General features: G+C 57.7%; 1 protein-coding gene across 1 annotated transcript in view; it reads right to left on the reverse strand.

The window, feature by feature from the left end:
* Positions 1-312: 312 nt before the first annotated feature.
* The window catches only part of CHST8 (carbohydrate sulfotransferase 8), an 82,396-nt gene continuing 67,461 nt past the window's right edge, over positions 313-15,247 (reverse strand). The window contains exons 8-9 of the mRNA XM_032614805.1: positions 1,972-2,009; positions 313-1,419 (exon numbers count right to left, since the gene is read on the reverse strand). Coding sequence (XP_032470696.1) covers positions 313-1,419; positions 1,972-2,009 — 1,145 coding nt within the window. The remainder of the gene's footprint in view (positions 1,420-1,971; positions 2,010-15,247) is intronic.

The following is a 15,247-nucleotide window of genomic DNA, read 5'->3' on the forward strand; positions in this document are numbered from 1 at the left end:
TCCCTGGTCATCCTGACGGTAGAGCTGGGTATGGGCAGCTGGGACTCCTGGGGTGTCCAGCTCACCCCCCAGCATCTTCCTTATTTGAGGAGTATGGAAGTGGGTATGGGACAGAGGCCAGGGTCCCCATCCAAGGCCTGGGCCTCTGTGCCCCCCTGAAGGGCCTGCACCACCCAGCAGGCACGGCTCCTCAGAGCCCTGTTGCTCTGGGTACAGCTCAGCTCCCAGGTGAGAACCCACAGAGCGTGGGATGCCCCTGCGGACAGGTGAGTGGGTGGGGCCGGGCCGCCCACGGCCGGTTGGCCCCGCCCCTCAGTACAGGTCTGCGAAGGGCTTGGAGTAGTTGAACATCAGGTAGTCCATATAGTAGAAGTCGTAGGTGCGCTGCCGCTGCGGGGTCGAGAGCTGGGCGAAGTACTGGTGGGCGATCTGTGCGGTGGTCCGCGCCTCCTGCGAGTGCCGGTCCTTGAACCGCGGGAAGGTCAGGTTCCGCGGCGCGTGGATGAGGCTCAGGAAGAAGTCGGCGTCGTCCTCCATGCTCTCAAACTTGCCCACAAAGTCATAGTCGATGAGGCAGGGGCTGCACAGCCGGCTGACGTGGTCCCAGTGGATGTCCATACCCACGGGCCGGTGCACGTCCAGTAGGTACTGGATGAACTCGGGGAACCGCACGCCAGAGCCCGTCCGCAGGGCCTCCCGAGAGGCGTTGGCCCGGTATCGGGCCAGGATGGCCTTGCCGAAGACGGGGTGATAGTAGCTATTGGGGTGCTCAAACTTGTCGCGGAAGGCAGAGACCAGCCTCTCGAAGGGCTCGCGGACGAAGAGCATCTTGGTGTAGGTGCTGAGGCGGTGAAGGATGCCCTGGCGGTCGAAGGTGTCCAGCCGCTTGAGGGCGCTGCCGTAGTGGACGGTGTTGTGCTGGATGTCGGCGGTGGACGAGGCCAGCCCGGCCAGCACCATGAGTACCCGCTTCCAGTTGGAGCAGCCGGCCTTGGGCACCTCGCAGTACAGCACGCGGTGGCGGTCCTCCACGAAGATGCGGGACACGTGGCGGGGCGTGACCGCCCTGCGGCTGCTGCTCGCCCTGTACTTGGCGCACGCATCCCGCATCACCCGCTTGCGCTCCTGCTGGCTCTGGTGCAGGCTGACCCAACGGCCGTCCAGAGCCCGGGGTGCTGGCCGGACGAACGTACCAGCCGAGCTGTTGGCCGGGATGGCCGCCGCAGTTGGCATTTTCTTGATAAGCAGTCGCCGGCGGCGCTGCCGGGGTCGCAGACGGGCCCCCGCGTTTAGGTGGGCTTGAGACTGCTGGGACACCTGTAGGTTCAGGCCCCTCGGGCCCCGGCTGGACAAGTCTCGGGTGACACTCTCTGTGGGTGCCTTAAAGTCACCATCCTGGGAACTGCCTGATGGGAGGTCCTGGGGCAAGAAGAGAACTGGTTAGCAGGGTGGACAGGTCAGCTGGGCACTGGGGGTCACACAGGTCAGGCCCTCGCCACGGCCGGGGTCCCTGACCCCTCTGTAGACTGCGTTTTTTCCCAGGTGAGGGAGAGGGGGACAGGCTGGCCCTGCAGGACGCGACCCCTTTGGTCTGAGCCCCCATAACAGCCCCCACAATCCCCTCTCCCCTCAAGAGGCCGTGGTGTGAGGTGCAAGTGTCATTTAGGCCACAAGATGGCGTAGGTCTTCCAGGAATAGCCTCCTGGTGACGAGGGGCAGGGGGAGCTGGTGGCCCGGGGGAGCCAGGCTCAGAGGTAATGCTTCTATCAGCACAGGCCAAGGCCGCCATCCAAAGGGAAAGGGAAATTCATGGGGCCAAGGTCCCAGGCTTTGTTCCCAAGGCTCCTGGGAAAGACAGGACACATTTTTCTTTCCAAGAATGGGTTTACTGTGAGCTCTGAGTTTTTCTCCTCTGCCCTCCCCAACTTCCCCCAGGTTGCCCATGAGATTCATCAGACTCTCAGAACTCACGCTGTGGGGCTCCTGTGGCTTGATGTTGAACTTTATTCCTGAAAAGAAAACAGAGAGGATAGTGTTAGCAGTGGAAGTATCGCGTGGTCCACAGGGACCACCTGCTTACAGGCTCCTGACTGTGGGTGCCCGGGCTGGAAAAGGCAGCTCGGCGGGATGGGAGGAGAGGCATGGCACGGTACAAGTGCCCCTCCACTCTCATACCCATGCAGAGAGCGGGCAGCAGAGACTTGGTCCCACTGGCTCCCAGCTGATGCTCACTGCTGGGTGTCCCACCTCCTGATGTGACCATCACGAGGGTCCAGAGGCGCCCTGCCCAAGGGTGCCCGCATACCTGCCCAGTGGAGCACCCAGGAACCTTACAGCCTGCCCCCACCTCACACTTTCATTAAGTCGTGGGGAAGGGCCCTCTGGGAAGATCTGTCCATCTTCTCTTTATACCCTGTCCTAGCTCTAGCCTTTCTGTGCCTGAAGATGACACACTCGTACCCATACCTTGGCACACAGGCCTGGGAGTGGAACACACTCTTTCCCCTCCGACTTGGGCCTCCCCACTGGCTCCAGAAAGTTCCTTCACCTCGGCATCTGCTTTGCGGTTTTGGCCATCTCAGCTGGTCTTGGGGTCCCTGGCTGAGCTGGCTTCATCCTGCTCACCCTGGTTTTCTCCAAAGGGCTGAAGAGAGGCCCACACGGTGACTGATTGCCTGGTGAGCCTTTATTGGCGACTAGGGGCAGAATGCAGAGAGATCAGCGCATCACTGGCCACACTCCAGACTTCGTGCTGCCCACCAAGGAGGTGCTTTGCCTGCGCTTATCACTCAGGATAAGCTCTGGGGAGTCGAATCTTTGACCAGAGGAGAGGGTTTTTCTTTGGTCTGTTTGGTCCCAGTTTGGTCCTTTTCAGGGGAGGTCCTAGGAGAACGAAGGATTTCCTTTGGGGGAGCCTATTTGGGAGTCTTGGCTTCCTTCCCCATCCCAGCCTGGCCTCTGAGGCATCGGGGTTCTTCCTGCCCCTGTGCCAGGCGAGTGGACATTTCTGCTCTGAGGCTTTGCCAAAAGCCACAGTCACAGTCAGAACTGGGCATCCTTTAAACAAGCGGAAAGCTCCAACTTCCAGCTGGCACAGTGGGACGCCTGACTGAGTTCTGCCTGCTGCTGGGGTGGGGATTGTTCTGAAGGCACTTCCCCTGCTGTCTCTGTGTACACGGCAGAGGTCCAGTGGCTGGAGCCCAGCTGACGAGGGGACATCGGGTCCTCTGTCCCTGACCCAGGGACTCCGCTGATTCCTTGTGAGATCCAGTTTTACAGGTTCAGCCACTGCTATGCCCCTGGCCTTATACTGGTCAGTCTGAGGGTGTGCCCACAATTCTCCTTCATTCATGTGCAAGTGAGAGTGGGGGAACGTGAGGCCACCCCCGGGCTGGAAAACCTAAATTCCCTGAGGCTGGCTGGACCTTTTCCGAGTCCCAAGAGAGGTGGAGGTGAAGGCACAACTTATGTTGCATCTTTCTTCTCGGCAGTACTATACTTTGACCTCTTTTCCCAGAGGATGACCCTTCCCTGGGCAAAGGGCAGAGTGTCCACACCTTCCTGGGCATCCCCCAGCTTATGTTCATTATGTGTGTGTGCATGTGGCTGAGCCCTGAAACAGGCCTTCCAGACTCTTCCATGGAGAGGGGGAAACTCCATGTAGAACTGGCTGCACCCCTCAGGGGGTGGGGTGTCAGCAGCGGGTGCCTGACCTTGAGGCAGGAGCCTCTTAGAATTAAGCCCCTCAAAGGGTCCTCCTCTCAGCCCAGAGCCTCCTTCCCTCTGCCGCCCCCCCGTCCCTGCGTCCTTCCACATCTCTTCAGGTGGCAGTCCCCAGCATGAGCTTCCTGGGCTCATTTCCCTCTGATACGTGCAAGTTCCCTCTTGCAGCCAATGATCACAGATCCCTTCACCAGAAGGGACCCTCTGCACACTCAGTTTTCCTTCATGCTGCCGGGTTTCCTTAATTATTTTCTGATGGCAGCTGGCTCTGCTAAATCACCTTTCCTCTTCAGAGCCTCAGACACAGGAATTTACTCTGCTTGTCAATCCTGTCAACTTGTCAAGGTGCGATGGTGCTTATTTATATTCCTTTTCTGGAGCAAATGAGTCGTGCCAGATTCGGCCGAGAACGGGGTGGAGGAGCCACTTATAAAAGGCATCTTGCCATCAGGTGAAGTCAGCTGAGGATGTGCTTACAGAGTCACAGCCCCTACGGCTGCGACCTCCCATCAGCTCTATCCCCACAGCCTGGAGGGTGGTGGGCTGTGAGGTCTGACCCATTTTCATCTGTGCAGACCGGACAGGAGGGCTCTGAGCCCGAAGGGTTTCCAAGGCAGGCCAGGCCAGAGCTCTGAGCACAGCCTGGAGAGAAAGTCCTTGCTGGACAGAGCCCAGGGCTGGGTGAGTCTCCTGAGCTATTGGCCACTTTTGTCCGACAAAGCCAACCTGGTTGCAACTGTCCCCTTTGAAAAAAACAATTATCTTGTGGAAAACCCAACAACAGATCTTATGTGGAGCCTGAGTTGGCCACAAGCTGCATGTTCGTGACCCTTAAACTTATGGCAGCTCGTTTGCAGACCGTGAGCCTATCCCACATGGCCACTTTGGAATAAAGAAACTTAAGGAAGGAAATGTAACAGAAATGGCCGGAAATGGCCCCGCTGGCCAGGGTCCCGGTGTCCCTACTTTTTTCTTGGAGGAAGCTGCTCTTTCACACACTGTTCAGATAAAGGCTGAAGCAAAAGACCACCCCCAGCTCTGAGCAGGTGACGGCCAGGAGGAGCCTTGGGCATCTAGAGCCTAGGGCCTGCGCATTCCCTAAGGAGCTGCACTCAGGACCCTGGACAGCTCCAGGGCGCAGCCCGGGAAGGGCCTGCCTCCGCTGCACCACCAGGAAGGTATTGTCACCGGGAGCCCCCGGAACCCGTGCCATGGGGGACTTGGCCTCAACATAACACCACATGCCAGCCCCCAAATAAGTCTAAGAGGTAGATAAAAGCCATGCCCCCCAGCCTTCTCTTCCATCCAGTATCACCATGCTGCGTCTCACCTCACCTGTCTCCCTCACGCCTACCCTGCGACAGGAACCCCCGACGCCAGTCGTGTACACCCTCTGCTTTCAGAGTCTGAGTCACCTGTCCTCTCCCTTCAGCGTAACATTAATAACCTGTAAGGGAGCCCCATCCCCCTGTACGGAAAGAAAGAAACTTTCTCTTTCTGGATGGAGGAGATTGGCAGAGTGGTTGAAACCCATGCAGTATGATGGCAGTGAGCATCGGTGGGAGTAACCAAGGTGTGAGCTATTGGGGCTGCCAAGTGCCCTCCACACTGTGAGCCCTTCATTGGCTGGAGGTTTTCTTCGGAGCGTCTGGCTGAAGAAGCTTCCTGGCTGCCTGCCAAGGGGGTGCAGAGACTGAGTGAGTCTGAGTGCACCCACGCAATTAGCTCTGGGTCTGCAGTAGAGCTGGGGGGGTGGGTCACTGGCATGTGGGCTGTTGGGGAGGACAGTCCCTAGCCCACCACTCCTCTCTGAATCACAGGAGGGAGACCTGCTGTGTTCAGTTCAGAAGTCCCAATCCTGGATGCCCAGGACCCACTGGGGGTGGGGGCCGGGGACCAGCCTTTCGGTCTGGCTGTGTAGACAGGCGACACTGACGTGGGTCAAAATAGGACTCAAGTGCCTAGAAAGGGCTGCCTCCTGAGCCCTTGACCCCCTGGCCCCAGGTTGGTCATTTGAGGAGAGTGACTGCTGTTCTAGCTGCTCAAATTCCAGCCCTAGGCCCTGATGGGCAGTGGGGAGAGGGTCCTGCCGCTCTAAACGCTGCAGCCTTGGGGAAGGCATGGCTGTCCTGGAGGAGTCAGGCCCACAAACAGGGACAGAGATGGGAGAGAACTGGAGGGGCCAGGAGGGGCCCCAGGCTATGGGTGCAAGTGCAAAGTCCCTGCCCTGTCCGGAGTTTCAGACTCGTGGTCCTTGGATTCCCCAGAGTTTCCTGCACTGAGCTGGGTTTCCCTGGTTCCTGTTCCACAGCCTGGCTCTTCCGGCGGCTGAGTCTGCATGATGGACGTCCCCGCACCCATCTGTGCTGTCCACCCACATGTCCACTTATGCTGCCCATCAGGCCAGGAGACTCCAGGGGTTTCAGGCTGGGCGGAGCCAGGAGAGACACCAAAGGCAAGTCCCCCACTGCACCCTGGGTGCCCCACGTGCGAGATCCTGCATCCAAGCATCGGTCCCACCCCAGATTCCCTGGCAGCTGCATCTGGTGAGATGAACACCGTTGCCCTGCTCTGCTGTTTCCATATCCCAATTAGAAAGAAGTTGATCCTGTACCTACCACGTGTACTGGGAGAAAGGCCTTCACGCCCTGGGGCAGCCCTGCCTGGCTGGCCAGTGTGCAGAACCTCACGCAAGCGGTGATGAGCTACAAGGTGTGAGACTGGGATGCTGGCAGGAGAAACGGCAGCCACGGAGCATGTGCTGGTTGCTCGGGTCAGGGGAGAGACCCTGGGGGAGCTGCGAGGCTACACTCTGCAGGGAGTCTGAAAGGTTTCTGAATGAGGGTCCCCCAGAGAAACCACCAACAGGATATATGTATGTGGAGGAGGGTTTAGTTTAAGCGAGTGACTCTTGCAGTTGTGGAGGATGGGTGAAAGCTGCAGGGCAGGCCACGGCCTAGAGACCCAGGGAAGAACTGACGGTGCAGCTCGGGTCTGAGGGCTGTCTGGAGGCAGAATTCTTTCCTTCTTTTCTCCTAAGGCCTTAACTGATTGGATGAGGCCCACCCACATTATGGAGGGTAATCTCTTTATTCAAAGTCTATTGATTCAAAGGTAATCATATCTAGGGACTTCCCTGGCGGTCCAGTGGTTAAAGACTTCACCTTCCGACGCAGGGGGCGGTGCGGGTTCGATCCCTGGTCGGGGAGCTAAGATCCCACACGCCTCGGGGCCAAGAAACCAAAAACATAAAACAGAAGCAATATTGTAACAAAAGTTCAATAAAGCCTTTTAAAAAGGATCCACATCAAAAAATAAAAAAATAAAGGTAATCACATCTAAAAAATACCTTCACAGTAACATCTAGACTGGTGTTTGACCAAACATCTGGGCACCACAGCCTAGCCAAGCTGACATATAAACTTAACCCTCACAGAGGGTGTAGAAGTTTCCTAGGGCTGCTGTAACAGAGTACCACAAAACGGGCTGGTGTAAAAATAACAAAAATGTATCCTCTCACAGTTCTGGAGGCCAGATGTCTGAAATGAAGGCGTCAGCAGGGCCCTGCTCCCTCTGGAGCCTCAAGGGGAGGGAGGATCCTTCCTTGCCTCGTCTAGCTTCTGGCTGCCCCAGACGCTCCTTGGCTGTGGCAGTTTAGATCCAACCTCGGCCTCTGTCCTCACACGGCTGTCTTATGTGCCTGTCCCTTCTCCTCTGGTCGTTTTGAATTAGGGCCCACCCTAATGACCTCATCTTGATGACATCTGCAAAGAGCCTATAATATGGTCACATTCACAGGTACTAGAGGCTGAGACTTCAACCTATTTGGCGGGGGTGGGGGGGGCACAATTCAATTCCTAACAGGGGGGAAGCGACTTCAGAGGGCTTTCAGAGCACCGGGCAGGGATAACCTGGAGGAGGTGAGAAAACACTTCCCTTGCTGGGTTGGGTGGTCCAATCAGTAATGAAGGATTGCGTTAGTTCTCCGTGTTCTTGGGGCAGAAACTGTGTCAGACAGAGTCTGGCACAAGGCCTGGCACACAGCAGGAGCTCAGTAAACGCTTGTGAAAAAGCGAAGGCTGCCTGGACTGAGAGCTGGCCCTGGAGGGGGGATGGGTGTCGGGCTTCTCTCTGCAGCCTAGGGTTCTGGCTGGAGTCCACCAACCCCCGGCTGAGCTTCTCCGGCTCGGCCTGGTAGCCTGAGAAGCGTCTGGGTGTCTGGGTGGCAGGTGCCAGCCGAGTAGCCAGATGCAGACAGGAGCTGCGCCAGCCGAGGGTTTGTCCAGCCCACCCCGGCTGTGTGGGGTCTGTGTGGTCGGAACTAAGACACACCCAGCTGGCTCCCTCCCATTGCCACCTGGGGGGGCACCTGGCCAGGGCCTGCTCCTGGGTCCTCGCAGTGGCTGTATCTCCTTCGGCTCTTCTCCCACCAGCTCAGGCTCTGCCCTTTTGAGGGGCAAGCCCTCCCGACCGCCCCCTCGGCCTCTGTCTGCCTCTTTGTGAGCTGCTCCTTTCATCTGGGCAGATTGTTAATTTATGCAGATTTGATGCAAAACTCAGCAATTAGAGGGCAGCCTGGACTCAAGGCACAGAACTCAGATGGAAGAGGCCTCACCAAAGGGCCTTAAATTCTCACTTGTGTTCACTGGAAAATTCAACTCATTAAATTCTCTATTAGGGACTCAGCTCACAGCCATGCCACCTCTGCTGCCCCCAGGGCCCAGGGCAGGCAAATGGGGCTCCAGGCAGCTGGGGGCCCCAGACGAAGGTGCTGGCTGCTCCTGGAACCAAAAGGTGGCTCTGTAGTCAGTGTGGACCTTGGGGAAAGGTGGGGGTCAGGCCACACATGCTCCTGGGCGGGACAGTAGGTGGCCCTGCAGGGCTCTGTCCTCTTGCCTCAGCCTCTGGGGAGTGGGGAGAACTTCTTCAAGTTGCCCTGAGACAACCAAACTCACAGTGGGGTCACCTTCGGCCCCAGACCAGAGCAAGGGCTTCCTCTCCCTTAACCTAGAGACTCCACTGAGTCATAGCTTTTAACAAGGGGTCAGCATATTTAAAAAGAAGGAAAAGAGAAAATGAGAACACGGCTGTGTGACCTTAACCTCACTAAACTTTAGTCTCCTCACCAGGAAGATGGGATAAAAATACCCATCTCCCAGTTCCACAAATGTGTAAATGAAACGATGCACAGTGGTGGGCATAGAGAGCGCACACAGGATAGAAGCCACCGGCCCCTGGTATTCCCATCAAATGGATACCTTCGCCCCGGCTGCGTTTCCCTGAGCCCAGCTCCCGCACGATCGCAGGACCTCTGGGACCTGTCTGCCGGGGAGGGAAGCGGGAATCTTCCCGTCTTGGGCTGATGGGCACCTGACAGCTCGGACCGCTACTTGTTTTGGTTAAGCGATTCCATTCCCTCGCCTCTGAGATTAGGATCCGCATTTCAACCGGGTAACTCCTTGTCCGCTCAGCCTTGGCTGTGAATCCCCTTGGAGCTGTCAGAGTGGGGCACTGGAGCTGCCCGTCAGTCAACCAGCCAGCCAGTTAGAGGGTCTGCAAAGCCAACAGCTGTCCTGCCGTTCCACCCCTACCCATCTGCCCATCACTTGGTTGGGTGGGGGGTGTCTCTGAGCATCCTCCGTGTGCCCGCCTGTCCACAGGGGAGGGGTCCCCAGCTCCCACCTCGAGGCTCTCCTGTGTCAGAGCCTGGGGGTGACTCCACCACGTTCAGGGGGTGCGTGTGGCCCCAGCACACGTGCCATGCACCGCTCTGCGCCCACATATGCACGTTGCATGGAACAGGACCTGGTACGTCGTGCTGCTACACCACGTGTGCCAAGGGGATGCATCACACCACACCTCTGTGCCACACACACGCGTGCCTCCTGCTGTGTGCTGCGGCCTGCGCTGGGCGGGGAGGCTGCGTTCACGTCCGTGTACGGTTTCTGAGAGCACATGGCACGTGCTTTAGAGCAAGCCATGCCTTTCCTTCCCTTTATGTATTCCTTCAACACACACAGGCCTTTCCAGGAGAAGCGGGAGCTAGTGAATGCTGCTGCAGGTGAGATAGAAGCAAGCCCGTGACGCTCGCCAGCAAAGTCACGGTGCCCCCGGCGGCACCTGCAGCGTGGGAGCTGGTGGCAGAACAGTCGTGCAGGCCTCCACGGTCTGTCCATTCATTCCACGCTGACCGAGCACTGTGTGTGCCCGGCAGTGTCTTAGGCGCCAGTGACGGCATCTTGGCCGTGAACGGGACAGTCGTGGCCCTGCCCTCATGGCGTTCACAGGAGGTGAGCCGCTGAACAGTGGTTCCACGTGTGATGGCAGTCACGGAGGACGTGGCAGGCAGCAAGTGGTGGGGGACACCAGCAAGTCCGGGGCATCAGGTGAGGTCTCCCTTAGGTAGTGACAGTCAATTGACACCTGAAGGTGATGAGGGCATTCCTGGCAGTGGTCGATGGCCTTGACCATGACAGCAGGGCTCATGGGATGCAGAGAGGCAGAGACTGAAGCGTGCCCAGAAATGGCAGGACCACGGTGGCTGCAGGGAGGCCCAGCGAGAAAGGGGCCGTCTGGTCCCGGCAAAGGTAGCAGATCCTTAACTTCTCTCCTAAGGCCCCAAGGGGAGCCTAGAAGGGCTTTAAGCTGTGAGTTATTTTGAATTTGAGTGATTCTGAGATGAAGAGCTGAAGACAGAGCGGAAAGGCCGGTCCGTGCATGTTACCGTCGTCCGGGCAGGACATGTCTGAGGCCTGGCCCCAGGTGATGATGGTAGAAAGTGGGGAAACGCGCAAAGAGTATTTCAGGAGGAACAGTCAGCAGTAGGAGGTGTGCTGGTAAATGTTTACCAACTGGCTCCCTGGGTGGCGGGGTGGGGGAGGAGCCTAACTTGTAGTGTTTGCTGATTTCCGGCGTGTAAATACTCCTACCGTGGCAGATTCCAAGCTGCTGATGTAACTGGTACCAGTGGGCCCCCGGATCAGCAGGACCTGGGGGCTGACTGGGAGCAGAGTAAGGGACCCTGGCTTCTGGCTTCCGCAGTAGGGGTGTGCTGGTGGCACTTCCTGCGAAGGGGGGCAGATCCTCACTGAGTCTGAGACGCCTATGGGTCTCCCAAGTGCAGATGTCCAGAGGGCGGCTGAAGGAGGGACGATGGGGGCAGGTGTATGAGCTGGGGCACATTCCGTGGCCTGTGGCTCTCTGGGGTCGGTGACGGTGTGGGACCAGCACTTTCCAGAGGACAGAAAGCAGGGCAGACGCAGCCAGTTACCTGAAGCACAGGCAGTGGGCCTGGCCTGAGTCCTGCCCTTGTCCACAGCCCCCGGGGAGCCACGGCTCCGGCTCCGAGTCACTGTGACCAGCTTGAATGGGATGGATGTAACGTTCTTCCTGTTTGGCTGTCAGGGGCCCCTGGTGACTGCTCTCCAGCCAGCTCTGCAGGAAGGGGCCTAATTTGGCTTGAATATTGGTGAGTTCCTGCTGGGGGTTGCCAGAAAATAAAAACGAGCGAGTCATGCTGGAGCCCGAGGCCGAGATGGCCCCACTGAGGGGCTGCCTGTTTGCAGGGAAAAGGCCGACAACACCGACTGGCCCAGGCCTGTGACACACTCTGCTTCTCTGGAGCCGAGTCAGGCCATCAGAGGCCACGGGCGGGGGCAGCCTCATTACCGCGACGGCCTGGCCACAAGATAATGATCGGGCCGGCTCAAGCCGGCTTAAGGATGTGACGTGCCGACCGCAGCATCAATTACTGAGCTGGCCTGTGGCTGTCAGACCCGTCACAGCTGCTGCCTGCGATACCCTGAAGAGCCACAACAGTAAATCTGTCGTAGCTGATGCTTCCTTGAAGGGCCCCCCACCTGCTGCAGGGGCCGCTCGGTGAGGGAGGCATCCCAGGCTCCCAGTGGGGGAGTCGGGCTCCTGCAACTGAGACTGCAAAGGGCTGCCCAGGGGCTCAGGGATGGATGCGCTGATCCTTAGAGGGCCGCCCCAGATGGCCGTGCATCGGCAGTTACACTGTCCACTGATCGTGCCCGGAGGGGCCCCTGGCCCCGACTCCAGCACCTCCCAGGCCCATCCTCTCTCCAGTGTCTCCTCCAGCACCATTGGGACCGCCCCCCCACCGCCTCCCCGAGGGGCAGTGGCATTTCAGGGACCATCCTGTGTGCCCCTGAGCAGAACTGAGCCCCTGGTGACTCACAGATGGCAAGGGCGAGGCAGGGGGCCCTGGCAGTCAACCCAGCTGTTCTCTGCCACGGGTCTGGAGAGCTGTGGTCCACAGCTAACCCTAACCCCAAGGCAGGGCCTTGAAAGTGGAGTCGGTCCAGCCAAGGACCGGGCCACCAGCAGCTCAGGAAGTCTTCGGCCTGAGGATTTGGCCGGGTCCTCCCAAAGGTGAGGCATTAATCCTGGCCTTGGCAGTGGCTGGCTGTGGAGACGTCACCTTCCCTGGACATCTGGCTAAGACCCACTCACTCTCCCTTCTGTCTGCCCAGCTCATCACCCTGGGGTCCAGCCAGCAGTGGACCTGGCTGGCCGGGGGCTGGGGAGCGCAGAAAACCTATCCTCCCACTGCTCCCTCATGGCATGCTGGAGCTGGGCTCTACACCCACATCACGCAATCGTGCAAAGACCCACAGGCCCTGTGTTCCCAGCCCCCAGCTCACGAAAGGTAACGGCCTGCAGAAACCGAAGGCCTAAAGGAAGAGGAAAAACTGATCAGGACTCTTAAACCCTAATGTAGATGAGCAATGCCGGGCCTGAACTCAAGCAGGGCAGGGAGATGAAACGGGAGGGTAGATTCTGGAGAACTGCCGGTGGGGAGGGCTGGCGGCCTTGGTGAGTCAGGGCTGAGGATGAGGGAAGTGTCTGGGGTGCCCCGCATAATGCTGTCCGGGGGAGGTCCACGGGGAGGGAGGAGCCGGCGGGGGAAGACAACACCCTGGGTTTGTTCATCTTGAACCAGAGACCCAAGACTTGAGTAAGGCCTGCAGATAGAAGCTGGAAACTGTGTCTAGACACAACCCAGCCCAAACTTCCAACATCCTTGAAACACGAGCCAACGTAACACTGCATAACAATACCCTCTTAGCTCTGAGCCCGAGAATATTAAGTAGAACTACACACCGGAAATATCACCCAGCATTTTCACAATTGCCACGTGTATTTAGAATTTGCCAGAGCAGCAGAGACCCCAGTGCCCCTCTGGCCAGCAGCATTTGGGGGATGTCACCTTAACTCTGAGAGGCACCCTTCACAGGGAGATGCCTGGCTGGGGCACGGGGGCTGCTGGGTTCCTAGCAGGCACTCTCTGAGGTGACCGGATGTTCCCTTCATGGCCCGCACGTTGGCAGCAAATCTCTAGAAGTTAGGCCCACCTGCGTTGCAGATAGAACACGGTCCACCCAGCTGCTCACAGGGTGGCGAGGGCCACTGTGGACAGAAAGCTGAAGATACTCTGAGCTGTCTTTCTGCTTCCTTTGAAGTCCAACCGGCAGCTGCTCTCAGGATGACGAGCACGGATCACAGGCACAGACGCAGCTCCTCCCGGCTATGTGCATTTCCTTCGGAATGAAGACTCCTGTCTGGATTACTGGGCATGCGTTTGGGGCACCTCTTTGCAGTTGAGAATGTACCATCCCACAAAACAAAAGCAACCTGGCTCGTGCCTTGTCCTTCTATGCCTGTGTGCGGTGGAGATGAGGGGCTGCCCATGTTGGTGTCTTTGGGGCCATCCTCTCTAGAAGGAATGGTTCTCTGGCTGGGTGAGAGCAGCTCAGCCCACCGAGGCTTCTTCTGCAGGATTAAACATCATTCCTTCTAATGACTTGATTTATGTCTGGAGGTTTACAGCTCCAAACAAAATACTGTGATGATGGCAATAAATCACACCAGGGATGTTTACAACGGCGACTAGAGTGTTTTCTGTTTGTTAGGGAGGTGATTAGAGAACGAGGGGCTGCTGTGTAATAGCTCATATGGGGCAGGGAGTGCCCAGGACACACGTGGCATCAGGCAGAGGGATGCTTGAATGCCTGAGGCTTTTGTGCGAATTTGTGGTTGGAGATGGCAGGGGTTTCAGAAGAGCTGGAGATCCGCAGGAAGGCACTATTCTGGGCGCTGGAGGAGGCTCACGGCGGGGTGGACATCCTGAGAATATCATTTCCAGCTTTCAACCACTGTCTCCCCTGCTGCATCCCCGACAGAGGGCACAAGCCGGCTGATGTCAGGGCCCAGGAACCCATGTATGCCGTTCCTCTGTGCACTGGACAGCTTCTGCAGCACACTGGGGCCATGTGCCCGTCTGCAGCCTTGTCTTGGGTGGGGAGAGGATCTGGATGGGCCAGGCTGAATGGCTCTGCACGGCTGAGCTTCTGGGAAGAATGAGGACCAATCGGGCTGCAGACAGGTGCCCCTGGGCTGGCATTTCTCACTCAGATGGTCAGCGAGAGTGATCTCTTTCCCCCGAGACACCACCCTGCAGAGCAGAGCTCAGAGGAACTGAAGTTAACCTCAAGGTTGGCCAAGGATTTAGATGGGACCCCAGCCTGGGCTCAGGAAGAAACCTACAGCCCTGCTTCCCCAGCCCCCGTCCTTCGCTGAAGTCTTCTGTCAGAGACGCTGTCACCCATGCCCCCAATGACTGGGAATGGCTGTCCCTGTGAGGCAGGGCAGAGGCTGGAGTTGGCATGCAAGGAGGGCGAACACTTGAGGGGCTGCCACAGAGCAACCTGGACAGTTCCCACCAGACCAGCTGACGCTCCATTCTGGCTGGAAGTCTGTGAGAGTCCAAGCCTTTTTGTTGGTAAAATGAATCCTGTCCCTGGCATCAAACTGGGGGAAAGGCAATGGGAGGAGGCAGGACTGGGGTCAAGTACTGGGGGGAGGTCTCCTATCCCACGGGAACACAGCAGCTCTTCTGGCACTCTCTTCCTAGGCAAAGAGATGTGTTCTCGGAGGAGCCCCATGGCCTTAAATGCCACACCAAAGACAGTGTGCCCACTGGAGGTCATGGGACGGGGTGACTCAGGGATGCTGGGCACTGGGGGAAAGTGATGCATGATGAGGTATTGGCCCCAGCCGTTGCTCATGGCACATTTAACTGGGAGGTGTGGGCGGGGAAATCAGGGTGGGGTGAGGCTTACGTGGTGCACAGAGGGTGTCTTCCACAGCAGACGAGATGCAGCACAGGTGGTGGCTGGGAGAGGGCACGTGAGTGGCACACTGACAGTACAGGGGATAGGGGGTGGGAAGGGAAGAGGATGGCATGTGGGTGGTGATGGATGGTGGGTAGATGGTTGGTGGATGGGGGTGTGGATGGAAAGTGGATAGTGGATGGATGGGTTGAGGTCCAGGGAAGGGATTTCAAAAAAAATTTTTTTCTATTGGAGTATAGCTGGTTCATCATATTGTGTTAGTTTCTGCTGTATATCAAAGTGAAAGTTACACATATACATATATTCACTCTTTTTTAGATTCTTTTCCATATAGGTCATTACAGAGTACTGAGTAGAGTTCCCTGTGC

Source organism: Phocoena sinus, chromosome 19 (genome assembly GCF_008692025.1).
Source record: "Phocoena sinus isolate mPhoSin1 chromosome 19, mPhoSin1.pri, whole genome shotgun sequence".
NCBI lineage: Eukaryota > Metazoa > Chordata > Mammalia > Artiodactyla > Phocoenidae > Phocoena > Phocoena sinus.